This window comes from Athene noctua, chromosome Z, assembly GCF_965140245.1.
Source record: "Athene noctua chromosome Z, bAthNoc1.hap1.1, whole genome shotgun sequence".
NCBI lineage: Eukaryota > Metazoa > Chordata > Aves > Strigiformes > Strigidae > Athene > Athene noctua.
The window spans coordinates 29,384,572-29,399,732 of record NC_134077.1 but is presented as its reverse complement, the minus strand read 5'-3'; the positions used below and the strand labels follow the sequence as shown (position 1 = coordinate 29,399,732).

Sequence of the window (15,161 nt, the reverse complement as noted above, 5' to 3'; positions counted from 1 at the left end):
AATAATGTTCCCTGTTTAATTCTTTCATCCTTTCCTACTAACTTTTAACATCTGATCTGCATTTTTGAGAACTGCTGGACATTAAACTTCCTTTTTTACAGAAAAATCAAGTTCTTGCTCCTGAATGCCATGCTATATTAACCTCAGACCCTGGGGTTTTTCTGTATGTTGGGTTAGGACTGTTTCTTCGTAAGTGCATTGTTTTATGTTTTATCTATGTTTGACTTAATCCACTCATATTTTTAAGGGTGTTCTATAGCTCTAGTGGTTAAGGAAGAGGATGCAAAATGTAATCTAAACCCCATTTTAAATTTGTGTTTATCCTCTAATTTAAAAATAGTACAAACAGCATTTGTTCTCAAATTCTGTAAAATGTATGGGCTTGTCCCCGTAAACTTCCAACACAGCTTTGTAAAAAACCCAAATGTTGTTTTAATGCATGTGTGTAATGGAGTTGTGTTAGTATAAAACATGTATTAAAACATTACTATAAAACAAACATATGGTAACTGTGGCTTTTCTCCAAACTTCTCAGGTGGGTTTTGACCTTGAACCCTTGGTGTTTTGAGAAATCTAATTTACTTGAAGCTGCCCTTTGTGTTTGGACAGGCTTGTTTCTTTGGAAATAGAGTCTGGGGCCTGACCTTGGCAGTATGTGTTGGAACATGAAAATGTTGCCACATGTATTAGCAGTTTAAAAACATCAGCTTCCTCTTTATTTTAATATTGTTTCCAGAACATTTGTTTGTCACACTTAACCGCTATATCTCTCCCTAGAAACATCTACAAATGCTGAGCATAAAACTGTAACATTGTTACTCTTTGCTTACCCTGGGTTTGAATCCTTGATTTGCCTGCCTTTAGTCTGAATGTGGTATGAGAGTACACTCATTTGCGTTCCCAGAGTGGTGCCTGTTTTCAGAAGCCCTTTGGACATGTAACAAGGTAAAAGTCCTGAAGCAAGTGAGGACATTGCTATCTGCAGGAAAATCATAAAGATTTTTAAAAAGTTTGAGGATTAGCTCATTATTTTCCAGGCTGTTGCATAGTCATTTCTAGAGTATCTCTGCCCAGAAACTAGTAATCACACTAAACCTGACACCATGGTATAGCACAGTCCACTGTAAAGATTCAGTTCTGCTGGGGAAAATAGACAAAACATTATTCTGAACCTGAACATCATTGATATAGTTGTGGACAAAGGAAAGAAAGCTATGAGAAGTCTGCATATATATGCATGGCTCCATCTTTGCATATGGAGCATTTCTGCAAGACACAGAATGATTTTTTTTCTGTCCCACCAAATGTGCCAAGTTAATTTTTCATGAGTTTTTAAACTAGAAATGCTGTATTGAAAAACAGGTAAGAACCCACTGGATAGCTTTGAGCTGTAGTGAAACTGCATACAGGTGAATAGGACTGTAAAAATTATCATCGTCAAATCCTAATCCCCACCCACAAACTTTTTCCTTAGTATTCTGAATACTACTGTTCCTGCCTGGAGCAGATTGCTACTTTCATTTACAGAAATGTGAGCAAATTGATGTTCATCATTAAATAAGTTCCCTGGTGCTGCTTCTACTCTTCTGTAACATCAACAGCATATGTAGGGCAAGACTGTAGCACCATCCTTAAACAAAAGAAAAAGACAAAAAGCCTTTTCTTAGACCTAGGTGGCCTTTCTCAGAGCAAAGGTGGCTTTTGTGTTGGTGGAACAGAACTTCTCTTGTTCTGCAGTGCCTCCTATCTGATATAGACTGGTAATGTCAGTATCATGTCGGAATAACGTGGTTTTGTGTGGGTTGTTTTTTTGTGGTTTTTTTTTGTTTGTTTGTTTGTTTTGGTTTTGTTTTTTGGTTTTTTTCTTGACACAGTAACTTAGGTATCAAAGTGTTAAGTACAGAATTAAGTCTTGTGCCCCCAGGATGGTGTTGTAAAAGTACGTATTCAACATAATTAAGTACCTAATTGGGTGTTTAAAGTTAAGAAATGTATATACATACAAAAGTAATTAAATTATACTAGAAGGTATTTTGTCATGATTTGTGCTCTGCTCCCTGCAAATCAAACTGTAGGTAGTGTTTATTCTGTAACTATTTGAAAATGCATGCTTTCTGGGTAGTTTCCTTTTTTTTTTTTTTTTTTTTGGTGAGGTTAACGAAGCTTAAAAAACTACACATGAAAATTCCAAGCCAATGTGGAAAATACAAAAGGCATATGCAAAAGGGAGACTTAAAAATAAGTAAGTTATATCTAGCCAACTTTGTTATAGTCAAATACGCTGAGGTCAGAAATCACCGGAAACTGTTTCCATCTGTCTGTAAAAGCTAGTGAACAATGCAGCTTTTTGGATTGAGGTCATCAGCTAACTGTTTTGGAACAGCTTTATGTGGTACATTTTCATGCCTTAATCTCTTCTCAGTAGAAAATACCATAATGGGGAGAACTTTAAGAAATTCTCTTGTTAATGAAAACAGCCATTTAATAACAGAGAGAAAGAGGAATCATGCTTATTACAAAATTGAGTTTCCACTAAATCTGATAATCAAAAAGAGGATGAACTTCTACTTAAATATTAGGGCAGAGGCAACAGTCAGCCTCCAGGGGTATTTGCTGCTTCCAGGTTCTTAGCAAAACTGTTTTCAAAAATTTATTTTTCATTTGGTTAGACATGAGAAAATTTTGGGAAAAAGGCAGTGGTACAGTGCTGGAGAACTGAAATTATACCCACCAGACCTGGAAGCGAGATTGGTTTCAGTTCATTCATGGTGAAGGTCCCTGGAATAGCTCACTGAATAGTGAAATTAATGAGTACTTAATTTAGGCTCAAAGCCTGTCCATTAATGCAACAGAACATGCCAAATGTGTGCAAGATTGGAAACAGGATTGGAAACATGCCACATGTCTGCAACAGGAAAATGCCAGTGCTAGAAGTGCAAAGGAAAGACAGACAGCAGGCCCCTAGAACAGTATACCAGAAAAGCATATGAGAATGCTTTCCATTTTGTCATTAGGCTGATTTCTTGGCCCTGGGCCTTTTAGTCTAAATATTTAAAAATACTTTCCCCAGTACTTATTTTGATTAGTACCAATTCCTTCCCTTGCATCAACACTCCCCCCACTACTTTGGATTAAACTGTTGCTGTGACATTTAACTGCACACCCTATGGAGAAGTGAATAGTCTCTGTGTCTCAGTATTTGGGGCTAGAAGTATGGAAATTAAATTAACACAACCTGTCAACTGTTAAAGAGGGGTTTATCCATTGTTACTGCCTTTTTATAATGCCACGACTTACTCGTAAGTAGTAATATTTGACTAGGGAACAGCTGTACTGGCTTGGGTTACCGTTACATTACTTAGTACACTTGGCTGGGTGCATGCTCTTGTGGACAAGCAAGTGCAGTGTGTCAGGCTCACCACAAACTTGACCTGTCTTCAGAATTCACTTCTTTAAATTGCATTTATTGCAGTGATTCTTTACTGTCTCTCATGTGTGACCAAGATATAAACTGTTACAAGTAAAGATTACAAGGAGGATGCAGATGAAGTTCTGCTCCAAGTCCCTCACATTCAGTTGAAAATCCTGACTTTATGTTTCTTAAGCTCAGAAAGCTTTGTTTGCATTTTAAGTGGTGAATACTAGTAACAGTTTCACTGTTAAGGAAATCCTTAATTTTTCTGAGTTATTGAATAACGCATGCAAGTAGCTATAGTGACTTCTGTGCATGCTCATTAAGTGTGTGTATATGTGTTCTTGGTGTAACAAATTCAGTTACTCTATACCTTCAAGCTTAATTCTTTCATTTAATTTGATACAGTTCTGCTAGTCATTTTAACAGCTACATGCAGTACATAAAAAAATTTTAAATAATGTTTATTTTGTTTTTTCAGACTTACATTAGAAGTTCCTTATAAGGATATTTTTCATACTACATGCCTCCTACGTATTTCAGCATAGATGGAATTACAAAAAATGAACCCATTCATAAATATGGTTTTTTATGTGTGTACACATCTAAAATTTTCTGGTTTATTTAATCTAATATTTTTATTATCAGTTATAAATTATATATTCTATTATAATATTTTAATCAAATTGTTGAAATGCTAGATGAAAAACAGCAATAGACTTCTCTGATTGGGGTATGGAATTAGTAATTGGGGTATGGATACTAGTACGCTTCTTCTCTTGGAGATTATAAAAGGATTTTTAGAGTGCATTAACCCTAACCAGACCACAGGAGGGGTCTAATCACTGTTCTGAAAACTCTGTTTCAATGAAAACCTTGCTTCTTTATTTTTAGAAACAGAAGGAGTTTCAAACAGAAAATTACATCGGGTTTAACTGTGTCATATGGGGAAGTTCTTAGTGTGCCTCTTAGAATGCGGAATGTATTTTTGCAATGTATTTATCCTATCTTTCATAAATTGCTGATTACTTACAAAAGTAATGTTCCCTCACTCTGTTCTGTCATGTAGCCGTCCTCAGAAGGTGTGTTTATGTCCGTTCCTGCCAATACAACCACTAAAGGTCTCCAGCTGCTTGTATATCATTCAGCATCCAGCAGAGGTGAGTAAGGCTACAGTAGTTGTTGAAGTTTAGCTAGAATCTTAATGCAGCAAATGGTAGGCAAGAGGAAACAGGTATGATATTAACATAATGTAATGATTTTTTTCCTTTTAAACTTGATTGAAATGCCAGTTCATCTGAGTTACTGTATCTTTTATTTAGTTCTTCTGAGAAATCACACCTTATTTCTGCACCTTCCATGAATGCAAGACATCTTTTCTTATCTGCATAGTCCTGCTAGAATCTGAAGTCTACTTGCCTTGGTACAAATTGGAAGAATTAATCTTGACATGGTGTCTCACGGAGTTGTTCAGACTTGATTCAGGGAGGAGTATGTTCTGATTATAGCAGTGGTCTTTTATTAATGTTAGTGTTCTGTTAAAAATATGAATTAAGTAATTCATCTTAGGGATGACCTTAGCTGTTTAGCCACTGAAAAAAGTATAGCTTCGGAACAGTATGTTTTGGTTTACCTAATAGGAGAATTTACGTTGGTGTTTTCTTGTCTGTTAACAATGGAGTATGGTGGTAGACCATAAGAGTTTTAGAAGTTGGACTGCACTTACACAGATCTGGATAGATTGTGGGTCTGCAAATTAGATTCTGGAGTTTAGAAGCCTGTACTCTTCTGGTTCAGCTGTTTACTTAGCATTGTACAGTAGCTCAGTCAGCACACAGAGACTCTACTTGAAGAACTTAAGCAGAATGTAAAAGCATAAGTTAGAAAAAAAGTGTTCTCTCACAGAGAAACAAACCAGAATCCATGATATATTTGGTCCCTAAATGGGAAAGCTGTTATTTTTAAATGGCTACTTATAATAAGGATATTTAATGTTATTTATTTCAAAAGTACTTAAGTATATACTTGCTGGAAAAATGAGGTTTAAAAATGTACCAGAGAACTTTGAACTGGCATTGGAATTGTGCTGAATTTCTTACTTGTGCTGAAAGATATTAGAAGTTTGCAGATTCTTTTTAGATTCCATACACTGTTCCTGTGTGCTTTTGAAAGGCTACACTTTTTATTGATCAACAATCACAACAGCTGGCTGTTACAATGGGATGAAACTTTTCCATTTGTATATGTTACATAATCATAACATGTTACATAATCATATGTACTGGGTCTGGCTGAGCTGGAATTGGTTTTCCCCTGTAGCAGCCCTCACAGTGCTGTGTTTTATGCTGGGAGCTGGCAGGGTGTTGATAGCACCCTGGTGTTGTGGCTGCTGCTGAGCAGTGCTTACACAGCACCAAGGCTCTTTCTGATATTTCCCCCAGTGAGATGGGGTGGGCAAGATCTTGGGAGGGGACACAGCCAGGACAGCTGACCCGAACCGACCAAAGGGATATTCTAGACCATGTGATGTCTGCTCAGTATAAAGCTGGGAGAAAGGAGGAAGGGGGTGGGGTCACCCTTGGTCCTCCGAGGAACCACTACGCGTGTTGGAGTCCTGATTCCTGAGAAGGCCCCACAGCGCCTGTCCATGGGAAGTAGAGAATAAATCTGTTTGCTTTTGCTTCCGCGCGCGGACTTTTGCTTCACTTTGCTTATATTAAAACTGCTTTTGTTTCACCCACAAGGGTTAGTTTATCTTCTTTCCCCTCTTTACCCTGTTGAGAAAACAAAGGGAAGGGGGGGGGCGGGAAGTGATAGAGCGACTTGGTGGATACCTGTCATTTAGCCAGAGTCAAACCATCACATCATAACACGTTACATAATCATAACACAACAAATTAGTGTTGGAAGACCACTGTATTTGAAGACAATCCATCGAGAGGAAAAACGCAACTTTGACTATAAGAGGGCACTTGGCTTATCAGAGATAAATCCAAACAGATGGTGTGAAGTTAAGAATATCTTACAATCATCTTTGAAAGTATTATTTGTCTTAGATGATCACAGGTGATGCTTTTGATTCCAGAACTTCAGAGGCATACCTGACAAAAGGTAGGTTTCCTTTGCTGTAGCTGCTTATACTCAATTGGTCTTGACGGTAGATAAATCTTCAGGACTGTATCTAATCCTTCAGTCTGCCATTTCATTATAAGTGTCTGTTTCAAAAGTGTCTCATGAAACTAACCAGATAGCGAATGTCTTTGCCCTACTGTACATCGGTGCTGACTCTTACCTTCCACGTGCTTCATTATTTATTGGCTTTGGAAGTCTGCTGTGAAGTGAAGTAAGCCAGCTATAGTAAAATGATGCTATTGAGATTTGTATTCTGGCAAGGTAGTAATGTAGGAAGTCAGGAGCAACATTTCCTGTGCTCTGATTAATGTGACTGTGTCTCCAGATTCTTACTTATCCAGAGGCCATGCTGCCACATAGACCTGGTCAGGTATCAGGTACTGTGAAAGACAGATTGTAGAGAGAAAGACAGTTAGACTTACTGCAGAGCAGTGGATCCCAGAGGAATCATACCATTCAGTTTCCATTTTGCATAATTAGTCCATGAATTAATTATTTTTTATTTGTGAAGGAATTCAGAGAGAATTCAGTATTCCATCTCAAGGGGTAAATACTTGTTTTCTGAATAGCATTAATGTACATTGTTCATAATGGGAGTAATTTAAAACTAATTACATAGAAACCCAGTATCTCAAGCTCAGCATCAGGACTGGTGGAAAGGTGAAGGAGTTATTTGCCTAGCCTAATTTTTTTCTTCTTCTTCTGCATATACATATATATATATATGTATATAAAAGTAGATACAATAATTTTGTCATTTTTCCTTTCTCATGTATGTTATGTTATGAAGCTTATGTGAGGTCAGTGCCGTAGCTAGATGTACAAACCTGCGTATGTATTTTCTTACCTTAGCCTTTTATCATCCTTGGAGTGATCTCCATCAGAGTGTAGGCCATTACGTACTTTTCAAAACCTGAGTGATAGGTGTAACTCAGGACAGAACCTTTAAAGCACAACAGAGGGTCTGTTTAGGTTGTTCTCTTCCCTGCCTTCTTTCTTTCTATGAGTGTAAGAATTCTCAATGTTAAGCATCTGCAAAGCAAACTTAGGTTGCATGTATTTAATGAATTTATATATTGATCTAATTCCAGTGACTAGCTTTGACTTGCATATTATAATGCTTCTTCTCTATTCTTTATTGAACAGTAAGAATCAAATATAAGGGGAGAATTTTTGCTAACTGTCCTAAAAATTTGTGAACAAAAATGAAGGAAATATATATCTGCTGGCTTTAATAAATGTTTTTGTTAGTTAGAACTGTTCTGTTCAATGTACATTGATGCTATGCTAACCAAAAGCACCACTAATTCCCAGAAAAGAAAAAATACAAATGCGTAAGTAAGTGGTACTGGATCTGGCTGTAATGGAGGTAACTTTCTCATAGCAGCCCCTGTAGTGCTGTGCTTTGTGGCTAGAACAATGTTAATCACACACCAGTGTTTGGGCTACTGCTGGTGCTCACCCAGCGTCAGGGTTGTCCCTCCAACCCGCCCCTCCAAAGGCCAGTAGTCTGGGAGTAGGCAAGAGATTGGGAAGTGATATAGAACAGCTAACTCAGTCTGACCAAAGGGTTATTCCATACCATATGACACAATAAAAGCTGGGGGGGCAGTGCAGAGCATTTGTTATTAAGGTGCTTGTCTTCTGGAGCAACTGCTACATGTGCTGAGGCCCTACTTCCCAGGAAGTGGCTGGGTTTCACCTGCTGTTGGGAAGTATAGAATAAAATCTTTTTGTTTTCCTTTGCTTCTGCACTTTTGCTTTTCTTTATTAAACTGCTTTTACCTTGACCCATGACTTCATTTTGATCTTATTTTCTTTCCCCTGTCCTGCTGAGGAGGTGAATGATAGAGCGGCTTGGTGGGCATCTGGAGGCCAACCAAGGTCAACACCACATGAGTCTTCTGTTCCTGTTTCTATTTATGTAATTCAGTGGTCAAATAATGAATAAACAAAGAGTTGCAAGTCACTATTAGAACACTGAGAAGAACAAAGGAGAGAGTAACTGCTCACTTTCAAACCAGTAAATCAAAAATAGCAGATATAACAACAAATAGGTTATATATAGTCTTGTTAAATACAAATAGTTTTTCATGAAGAAAATTATAAACAAATGCAACCTTTTTAATGTTAGTCTTAGCTGTTCTTAAGCTTCTGTTCTCAAAAATTCCTTTCAGCTTTGTATTTTATATTTCATCTTCCTGTAAACATGGATTGTTTTTTAGATTGGAAAATTTCATTTTCCCTGTTGGTAAGTGAATGTATTCATTTGATATGAGCGGGAATTCTGAAGTAATGATATGACATTGAAGAGAACAGTTGAATGACTTTCCCTTGACTGATGATAGCTTTTTTGATTTTGCTTATCAGAGACAAATAATTTATTTTCTTCCAGTTCCTTTAATACCAGTTCTCATATTCTTATGAAGAAGGGAGTCTTCTGATTAGTGAATTGGTATATTATTTAATTATGATGAAACAAAGACAATTATTACTGTACCGCCACTGACGGCTTATTCCACTTTGCTGAGATAGAAGAAATCAATGGTAGTTTGAAGGATATTTCTCCTTCCCCTCGCTAGCACTTCACTCCCCAGGTACTTTGAACTTCATTTATTCCTAGAAGGGATAAATGCTGCTATGCTGCTGCTACCATGCAAAGTGGTGGTGGATGTGGCAGGACAACTTATTCCTTCAACTCTATGATGTTTTGTTTATAGATGATCAGTAGATATGGATCAGAAAAAGTAAAATCAATAAAGGTTATAGGCAACAGTGATAGAAGTCTTTACTGAACTAATTTAACAGCAGTTTGGTAGCAAGACAATGTGAGAGCCACAGACAGCTGCACATTGATAATTGTGGAAGGTAACAGCCACCCAGAGAGAACTGAGAGAGGTAATCAAGGCTTTACATGTTTGCAAATACTGAATTGTTGATACATGGCTCATAAATCAAAAGATGGACCAAAACCCCTCTGGGTTTTCATTAATTAATCCTGTGGTTTAAGGACTGCTTTTCAGATTTTCATTGTCTGAATCATGTGACATTCATTTTGAGAGCATTACAAGAACTGGTTTCTTACCGGTTTAGGGCTTTCGTAATCCTCACTTGACCTCTAGTGTCTTGCCTCCTGCTATATAACCTTCCGTTGTTCCTCTTGTGATAAATGAAAAAACTGAAACTTTCACTCAGTTTTTGGTGTTGGCTTGCTGTCTTCATTCAATGCAAGATAAACCTATGCTCCCTCTTTGCTGATGGGAAAACAAAAATTGACGAGTTAAATATTTAAGCTCAGTTTGCAATGCTTCTTGTCTAGACAAAAACTAGTGTGTTCCCAACTGTGTTAAAAAAAGAAACAAATTGCTCTGAGAAGTAGATAGTTTGCTTCAGTGAGCAGTACTTCCCTCTTCCTCCATTTTCTGAAGCCATGCTCCAACACAGTTCTCTTTAATGCTCTTTGAGATCTGAAAAGCCTGTGCTCCCCACCAAGGCGTGGCAGCCACCTTTCTTATATGTGGCACAAAGATGTAGGCAGATGCTTGGTCAACACAGCCTAAATGGTACAAGAAGGAGTACTCATGGCAGTGTTGGTGCTGTTGTCCTGGTTACTGTGAAGTGAGAGCAGCATGGAGATGTTTGTATTTCACGCTGTCTATTCTGATGCACCAAGTGCTTTTATTTTTAGCACCTGTTTGTAGAAATCAAGCCTTCCCCTCATTTTCCAATACAGAGACTTTAGCTCATCAACCTGTTACACTAATGATAATGCTCGTTTTTGCCCACTGTTTATTGTTCTGTAAAGTTCTGTTGTTTTGATTCTGATAGCCTAGTTCAGATTTATGCTGATGATCATACGTTAACACTGTCAGTCAGAACAGTATGATTTGAATGCATCAAAATTGGGTAATTGTAGATTTTTTTTTCTGTTATCTGTTAAGATTTTTTCAGTGTCTTTAGTCAATGCAACCTGAAAATAAATGGAAACATTAACAATTCATAGAAGCCCTCTTTGATTTTATTCAAAAGTAATTTTTATTTTTTACAGGAGAGTCGAGTGTTAAGGACAGTACCTTTACTAGCAGCTTGTCTTCCTTCAGACAAGTGTAAAATTTTGGTTGGTCGACGTTTTAGTGAAGACAGGTGAGTGGCATTTTCTGGTCCTCTGTAAATGATGGATTTTTGTTCACTGTCTTATTAATAGCCAACAGTGTTCTCAATTTTTATTTCAAGTGTGCACATTCACTGTTGATATAAGCTTCTGGTTTCCAGCAAAGATAAATTATGTATAACAGTCAGAAACACTTGATGTCTTCCTCTAACTTATACTGTCTCAGTTCTGTGCTCTTGGAAAGTTTGGGTGGTTACTTTGCAACTCTTAGCTTTTTGCAGTTCTGTTCTTACTTGGTACTAGGTTTGTCTTGCTGTTCTCTATGGTTCTTTTCATGTTTGCTTTCTCTGCCAAATGATTTGGTGTTACTGAAATGTAAGTAGTCATTTTTACTGAAGTGTGAGAGATTGTACTTGAGAAGGGAGTCCAGTGGTGAAAAAATCTCAGAGAATGTTTTTTTTTTCCAGATCCTTTCCTCTTTCTCTTAAAATTAATCATAAGAAAGTATAGCTTTCAACTTTTTTTCTTTTTTTTTTTTATTATTTTGAGTTCTTGGACAATATTGGTCTCCCGCGTGATGTCATTAACCTTCACTAGATAATCTCTCGCAGTAACCAGTTCTTGATACAAATGCAAATGAAATTTTACTTCATACATTTTCAGTCAAAGCAAATAAAAATCATGAATACTGATGAAGGAAATTAATTCTAAAATTGAGTTCAGTCTTTGGAGAAAAGTTTTTGTAGAGTTCAGTGAACAACAGTGTTGGAAGGGGATTCAGAATGGTGCTCCCCTAACTTTGTGCTGCCTGTATAGTAACTAAAGCACATTACAAATACTGAAAAACTAGAGAATGTTAGAGATAGAAATTTCTCTTCTGTTAATCTTCTATTATATTAACTGTAGTAATTATCTAAGAAGTTCTAGGTTATAGAGAAATTGTACTGTCTTCCTATTAAACCTGAAAAATGAAGCATTTTTTCATACTGATATGCACAGGGTGTAACACTATCAATACACTCTGCTTCTAGTATATCTCCTTAGAATTTTCTTTAGAAGTGATGATGTCAGTGTTAAAGCTTCCTCAAATTTGAATTTAGACACATTTCTCTAACCTAACAGATCCTATTTATATCAAAACCAGTTGTGGAACATCTCAGCCTCAAAATAGTTCAAATGTGTTCATAATGATCTTGTTCCTATGAAGTTTTTTTTTGCCATAAAACATACTGGAGGTGGTGAAGGAAATGAAAGTTTTCCTTAGGTTAATATGAATTTTAGTGCTCTGACTTACCTGGATGCACGGCTAAAAGTAGTTAGGTAGTAATCATGGCTCCACTCAGTATCTGCATTATGCCTCTTTTGTACTGTGGATGTAAGTGAGACTGCAGAAATTGGTAGTGCTCCACCATGGTCTTCATTCCCACCTTTCTGGGGAGAGGAAGGATGAGAAGGGGAGAAAAGTTATTTTCTAGCTTTGCAATGTGTTATTGCTACATTTTTTTTTCTTAGCTATATATATATATATTCTGCCAAATTTATAATCCATAATCATTATTTGTAAGTAACACTCACTACTTGAATAGCTGGTTAGAGGATCATATCAATGTTATCTTGGACTTCTAGCATCCTTTGAGGCCATAAACTTGGTAGAAGTGTTCAGAGAACTCACATTAAACACCTAGAATGAATGACTTAAGTTCTTTCTCTGTTGTGGTATGTTCTGTGAACAGGCATGTGGTGACAGGCGTGGAAACATTGCAGTGTTTGGCTGCCGTGAATGGCTGTACTGGTGCCTGTCCTCCTCTTCGGGTGAAAATCTCTACTAATGGGACTTATAAAGCCTCATGAACTGCAGTAGATCAGCTTATGTTTTAGGGCATATTAAACTAAGCAGTGCTTGTTTTTTTCTGGTTTTCTTAAAAGCCACACTGCCTGTAAACAATTTGGTAGCTGCTGTACAAGCAATTTAACCTTACCCTGTGTCAGGGTATGACTTCTGTCTTTTTTACTTGGAAGAAAAAAAAATACGAAAGAGTGCTTGCTGATACATTTTATAAGTATCATTGTTTTGAAGCACATTAAGGCAATACCTTTGTTTTTTTCTTTTTCTTTTTTTTTTTTTCTTTTTTTATAAAGTTGTGTGATATTATTGATGTCCTTTGCAGCTTCCACCAAAAGTACATGGGTTGGAAAGGAATAGAAACAGTGTAACTCTAAATCTGTGCTTGTGTTGATCTTGCATGTAAACAGTACCTGCAGATGGATGTATAATGTGGTGCACACGTTCTTCTTCTGCATACATACAGAAACCCTACCACGCAGATTTGGGAAAGTGATGTCCTTGATGTTTGCCTATACATTTGTAAATTATCAAGAGTAGAATGGTAGCGGTCATATGTGTTTTATCACAGGATCCAGCAACAGCATGGAGCTTGGCAACAGCTCTGAAAACTTAGAACACTTCAAGGTAGCCTTTGGGAGCATAAATAATTGTCATTATGGATTTGAGTGAAAATTAAGTCATACACAGCAGCTGATTTTTTTTTTTAAACTCTCTTTCATAACATCTCTATCAAGCAGCAAACTGACAGTTGTTCATCTGTAGCTGTCAGAAGATGTCTGCTTTCAGGTGCACATACCATCTGAGGTGGGTAGCTCTTTCAGTCTTCAGTGATCCTCTCTTGAAGGGGAAGGCAAGTTTGTTAACCAAGTGTATGCAGGTTATTTTTCCTCATTTGTCCTAGGGCTACAAAATTATGTTTTCCCTGTGCTTTGTAATCAGCGTCCAAAACCAGTGAGGAACACAGAGGCATTTCTTCAGGAACTCCAGATAGAATTGGGTACTACAGAGTAACTAGGCTGATTTGAAAGCTTAACATTTAGTCTTCTGATGTTTATGACAGTAAGACTGAAAATAAGGGGTTTTTTTGTGTGTGTTTGGGTGAAAGGGTAAACATAAAGCACACTTTTTTTTTCTTTTTTTTTAGCATTTCCTCTACACAGTTCCACCTTCTTGCATCACCTTTTCTTGTGGTTGAGAACTGATACACAAATTATGTAGATTACATTTAGCTTATTCTTTATTGACTTGGTTTGCAGAAAAGCCGAAGAACTGACTTTCAAAAGTCTTGCCAGAAGTAAACAGCTAATCAAAGCTTTTTTTGAAGTTATCTTCAGCATATAACTGACACAGTAATGGTAAAGATGAGAAGTGATTAATCCAATTGGTTTCACCATTGCTAATTTGTGATTTTTCCTAGTCTTGTCCATTCTTCCTACAATTTGGCATTTTAATTCTTCTGAAAGTATTTAATGTTTGCATGGTGACTTGACTCATCAGATGGTATTTCTGAATTGAAAGATCAGTTCTGTTGGTTATCTATGTTTTTTTTCCCCAAGTACTCAAAGACATTAACTTCTGACCTTTTTTGTATTGATTACATTATTATCAGATATTAGGGTTAATCTCTGATGCGCTAAAATTATTAAGTTTAAAGTGAACAGTTTGGCACAAGTACTTACTGAACTGTGGTATTGTAAAAATATCCCATTTGTGAATTGTTCATATTTTCTGTTCAATTCTTTTTATAGATTTAGAATGAACCCAGTATCGTAGTATGGCAGGCAGGGGTGTGGGAGGGTGTAGTTAGCATCACTGCCAGACTGGAGATTGAATTTTATGTAAAAGTGTAAAATACTACTTTGTGTGTCTGACATACCTTATTAGTATAGATGCTGAGCCTGTTAAATATATGTACCTTTTAGACGTTGGCTAGAAGGACAGCATAAGCAAGCAGAGAGCTCAGATTATTTGTACTGAAATTTTCAAAACTTTCATGCAATGTAAGCTTTCTTACTTGCCTGAGGTCAGGCTGATTCCATGGTAACTGGAGTTTTCACTTCTGACTTAATGAAGTGACCACCTATCACATAACAGACACTGAAAAATTGATAGTAAGGATTAGCCAGACCTACCTAAACAGTGTGGTAGGACTCTAGTTAATTTCTAAATTGGTGGTAGTTTAACTTATTTCTATTAATTTCTGTTACAAGGCTGTTGTTTTGGTGGTGTTGATGCTACAAAACCCAGGAGAATTATTATAACCTTGACAGAGTATGTTTTACCAATAAATTTTACTAGAGACTCTTCTAATGGCCTGTACCTTAGGTTTTTAACCTTCTAGTTCTTTTTCTAGAAAGGAAAATGCAAAAGTTTACATTGATATCTCAGAATATTTTAATCCTGTATTTGTGAAACAAATGGGTTTTTAACTGTAATAGCTGTAATGTGTGTAACTTAATCGCCTTCATTAGGAATGGTAGAAAAATGTTCGTATGCATTTTTTTACCATTGTATCCATTTTATTTTGTTCCTCTCTCACTTAGAAACAGTGCTTTTCTCATGACTGTAGTTGCTGTTTGCTTCATGTTTTGTTCTTTTATAAAATAGGTTTTTTTTGTGTTGACAACTTGAGCCATTCATACTGCTACTTTTCTGCCTGT

General features: G+C 36.7%; 1 protein-coding gene across 1 annotated transcript in view; it reads left to right on the top strand.

Annotated features, from left to right (window-relative positions):
- DTWD2 (DTW motif tRNA-uridine aminocarboxypropyltransferase 2) overlaps positions 1-15,161 on the top strand; it is a 110,470-nt gene that overhangs the window by 39,864 nt on the left and 55,445 nt on the right. The window contains exons 2-3 of the mRNA XM_074931588.1: positions 4,482-4,572; positions 10,593-10,687. Coding sequence (XP_074787689.1) covers positions 4,482-4,572; positions 10,593-10,687 — 186 coding nt within the window. The remainder of the gene's footprint in view (positions 1-4,481; positions 4,573-10,592; positions 10,688-15,161) is intronic.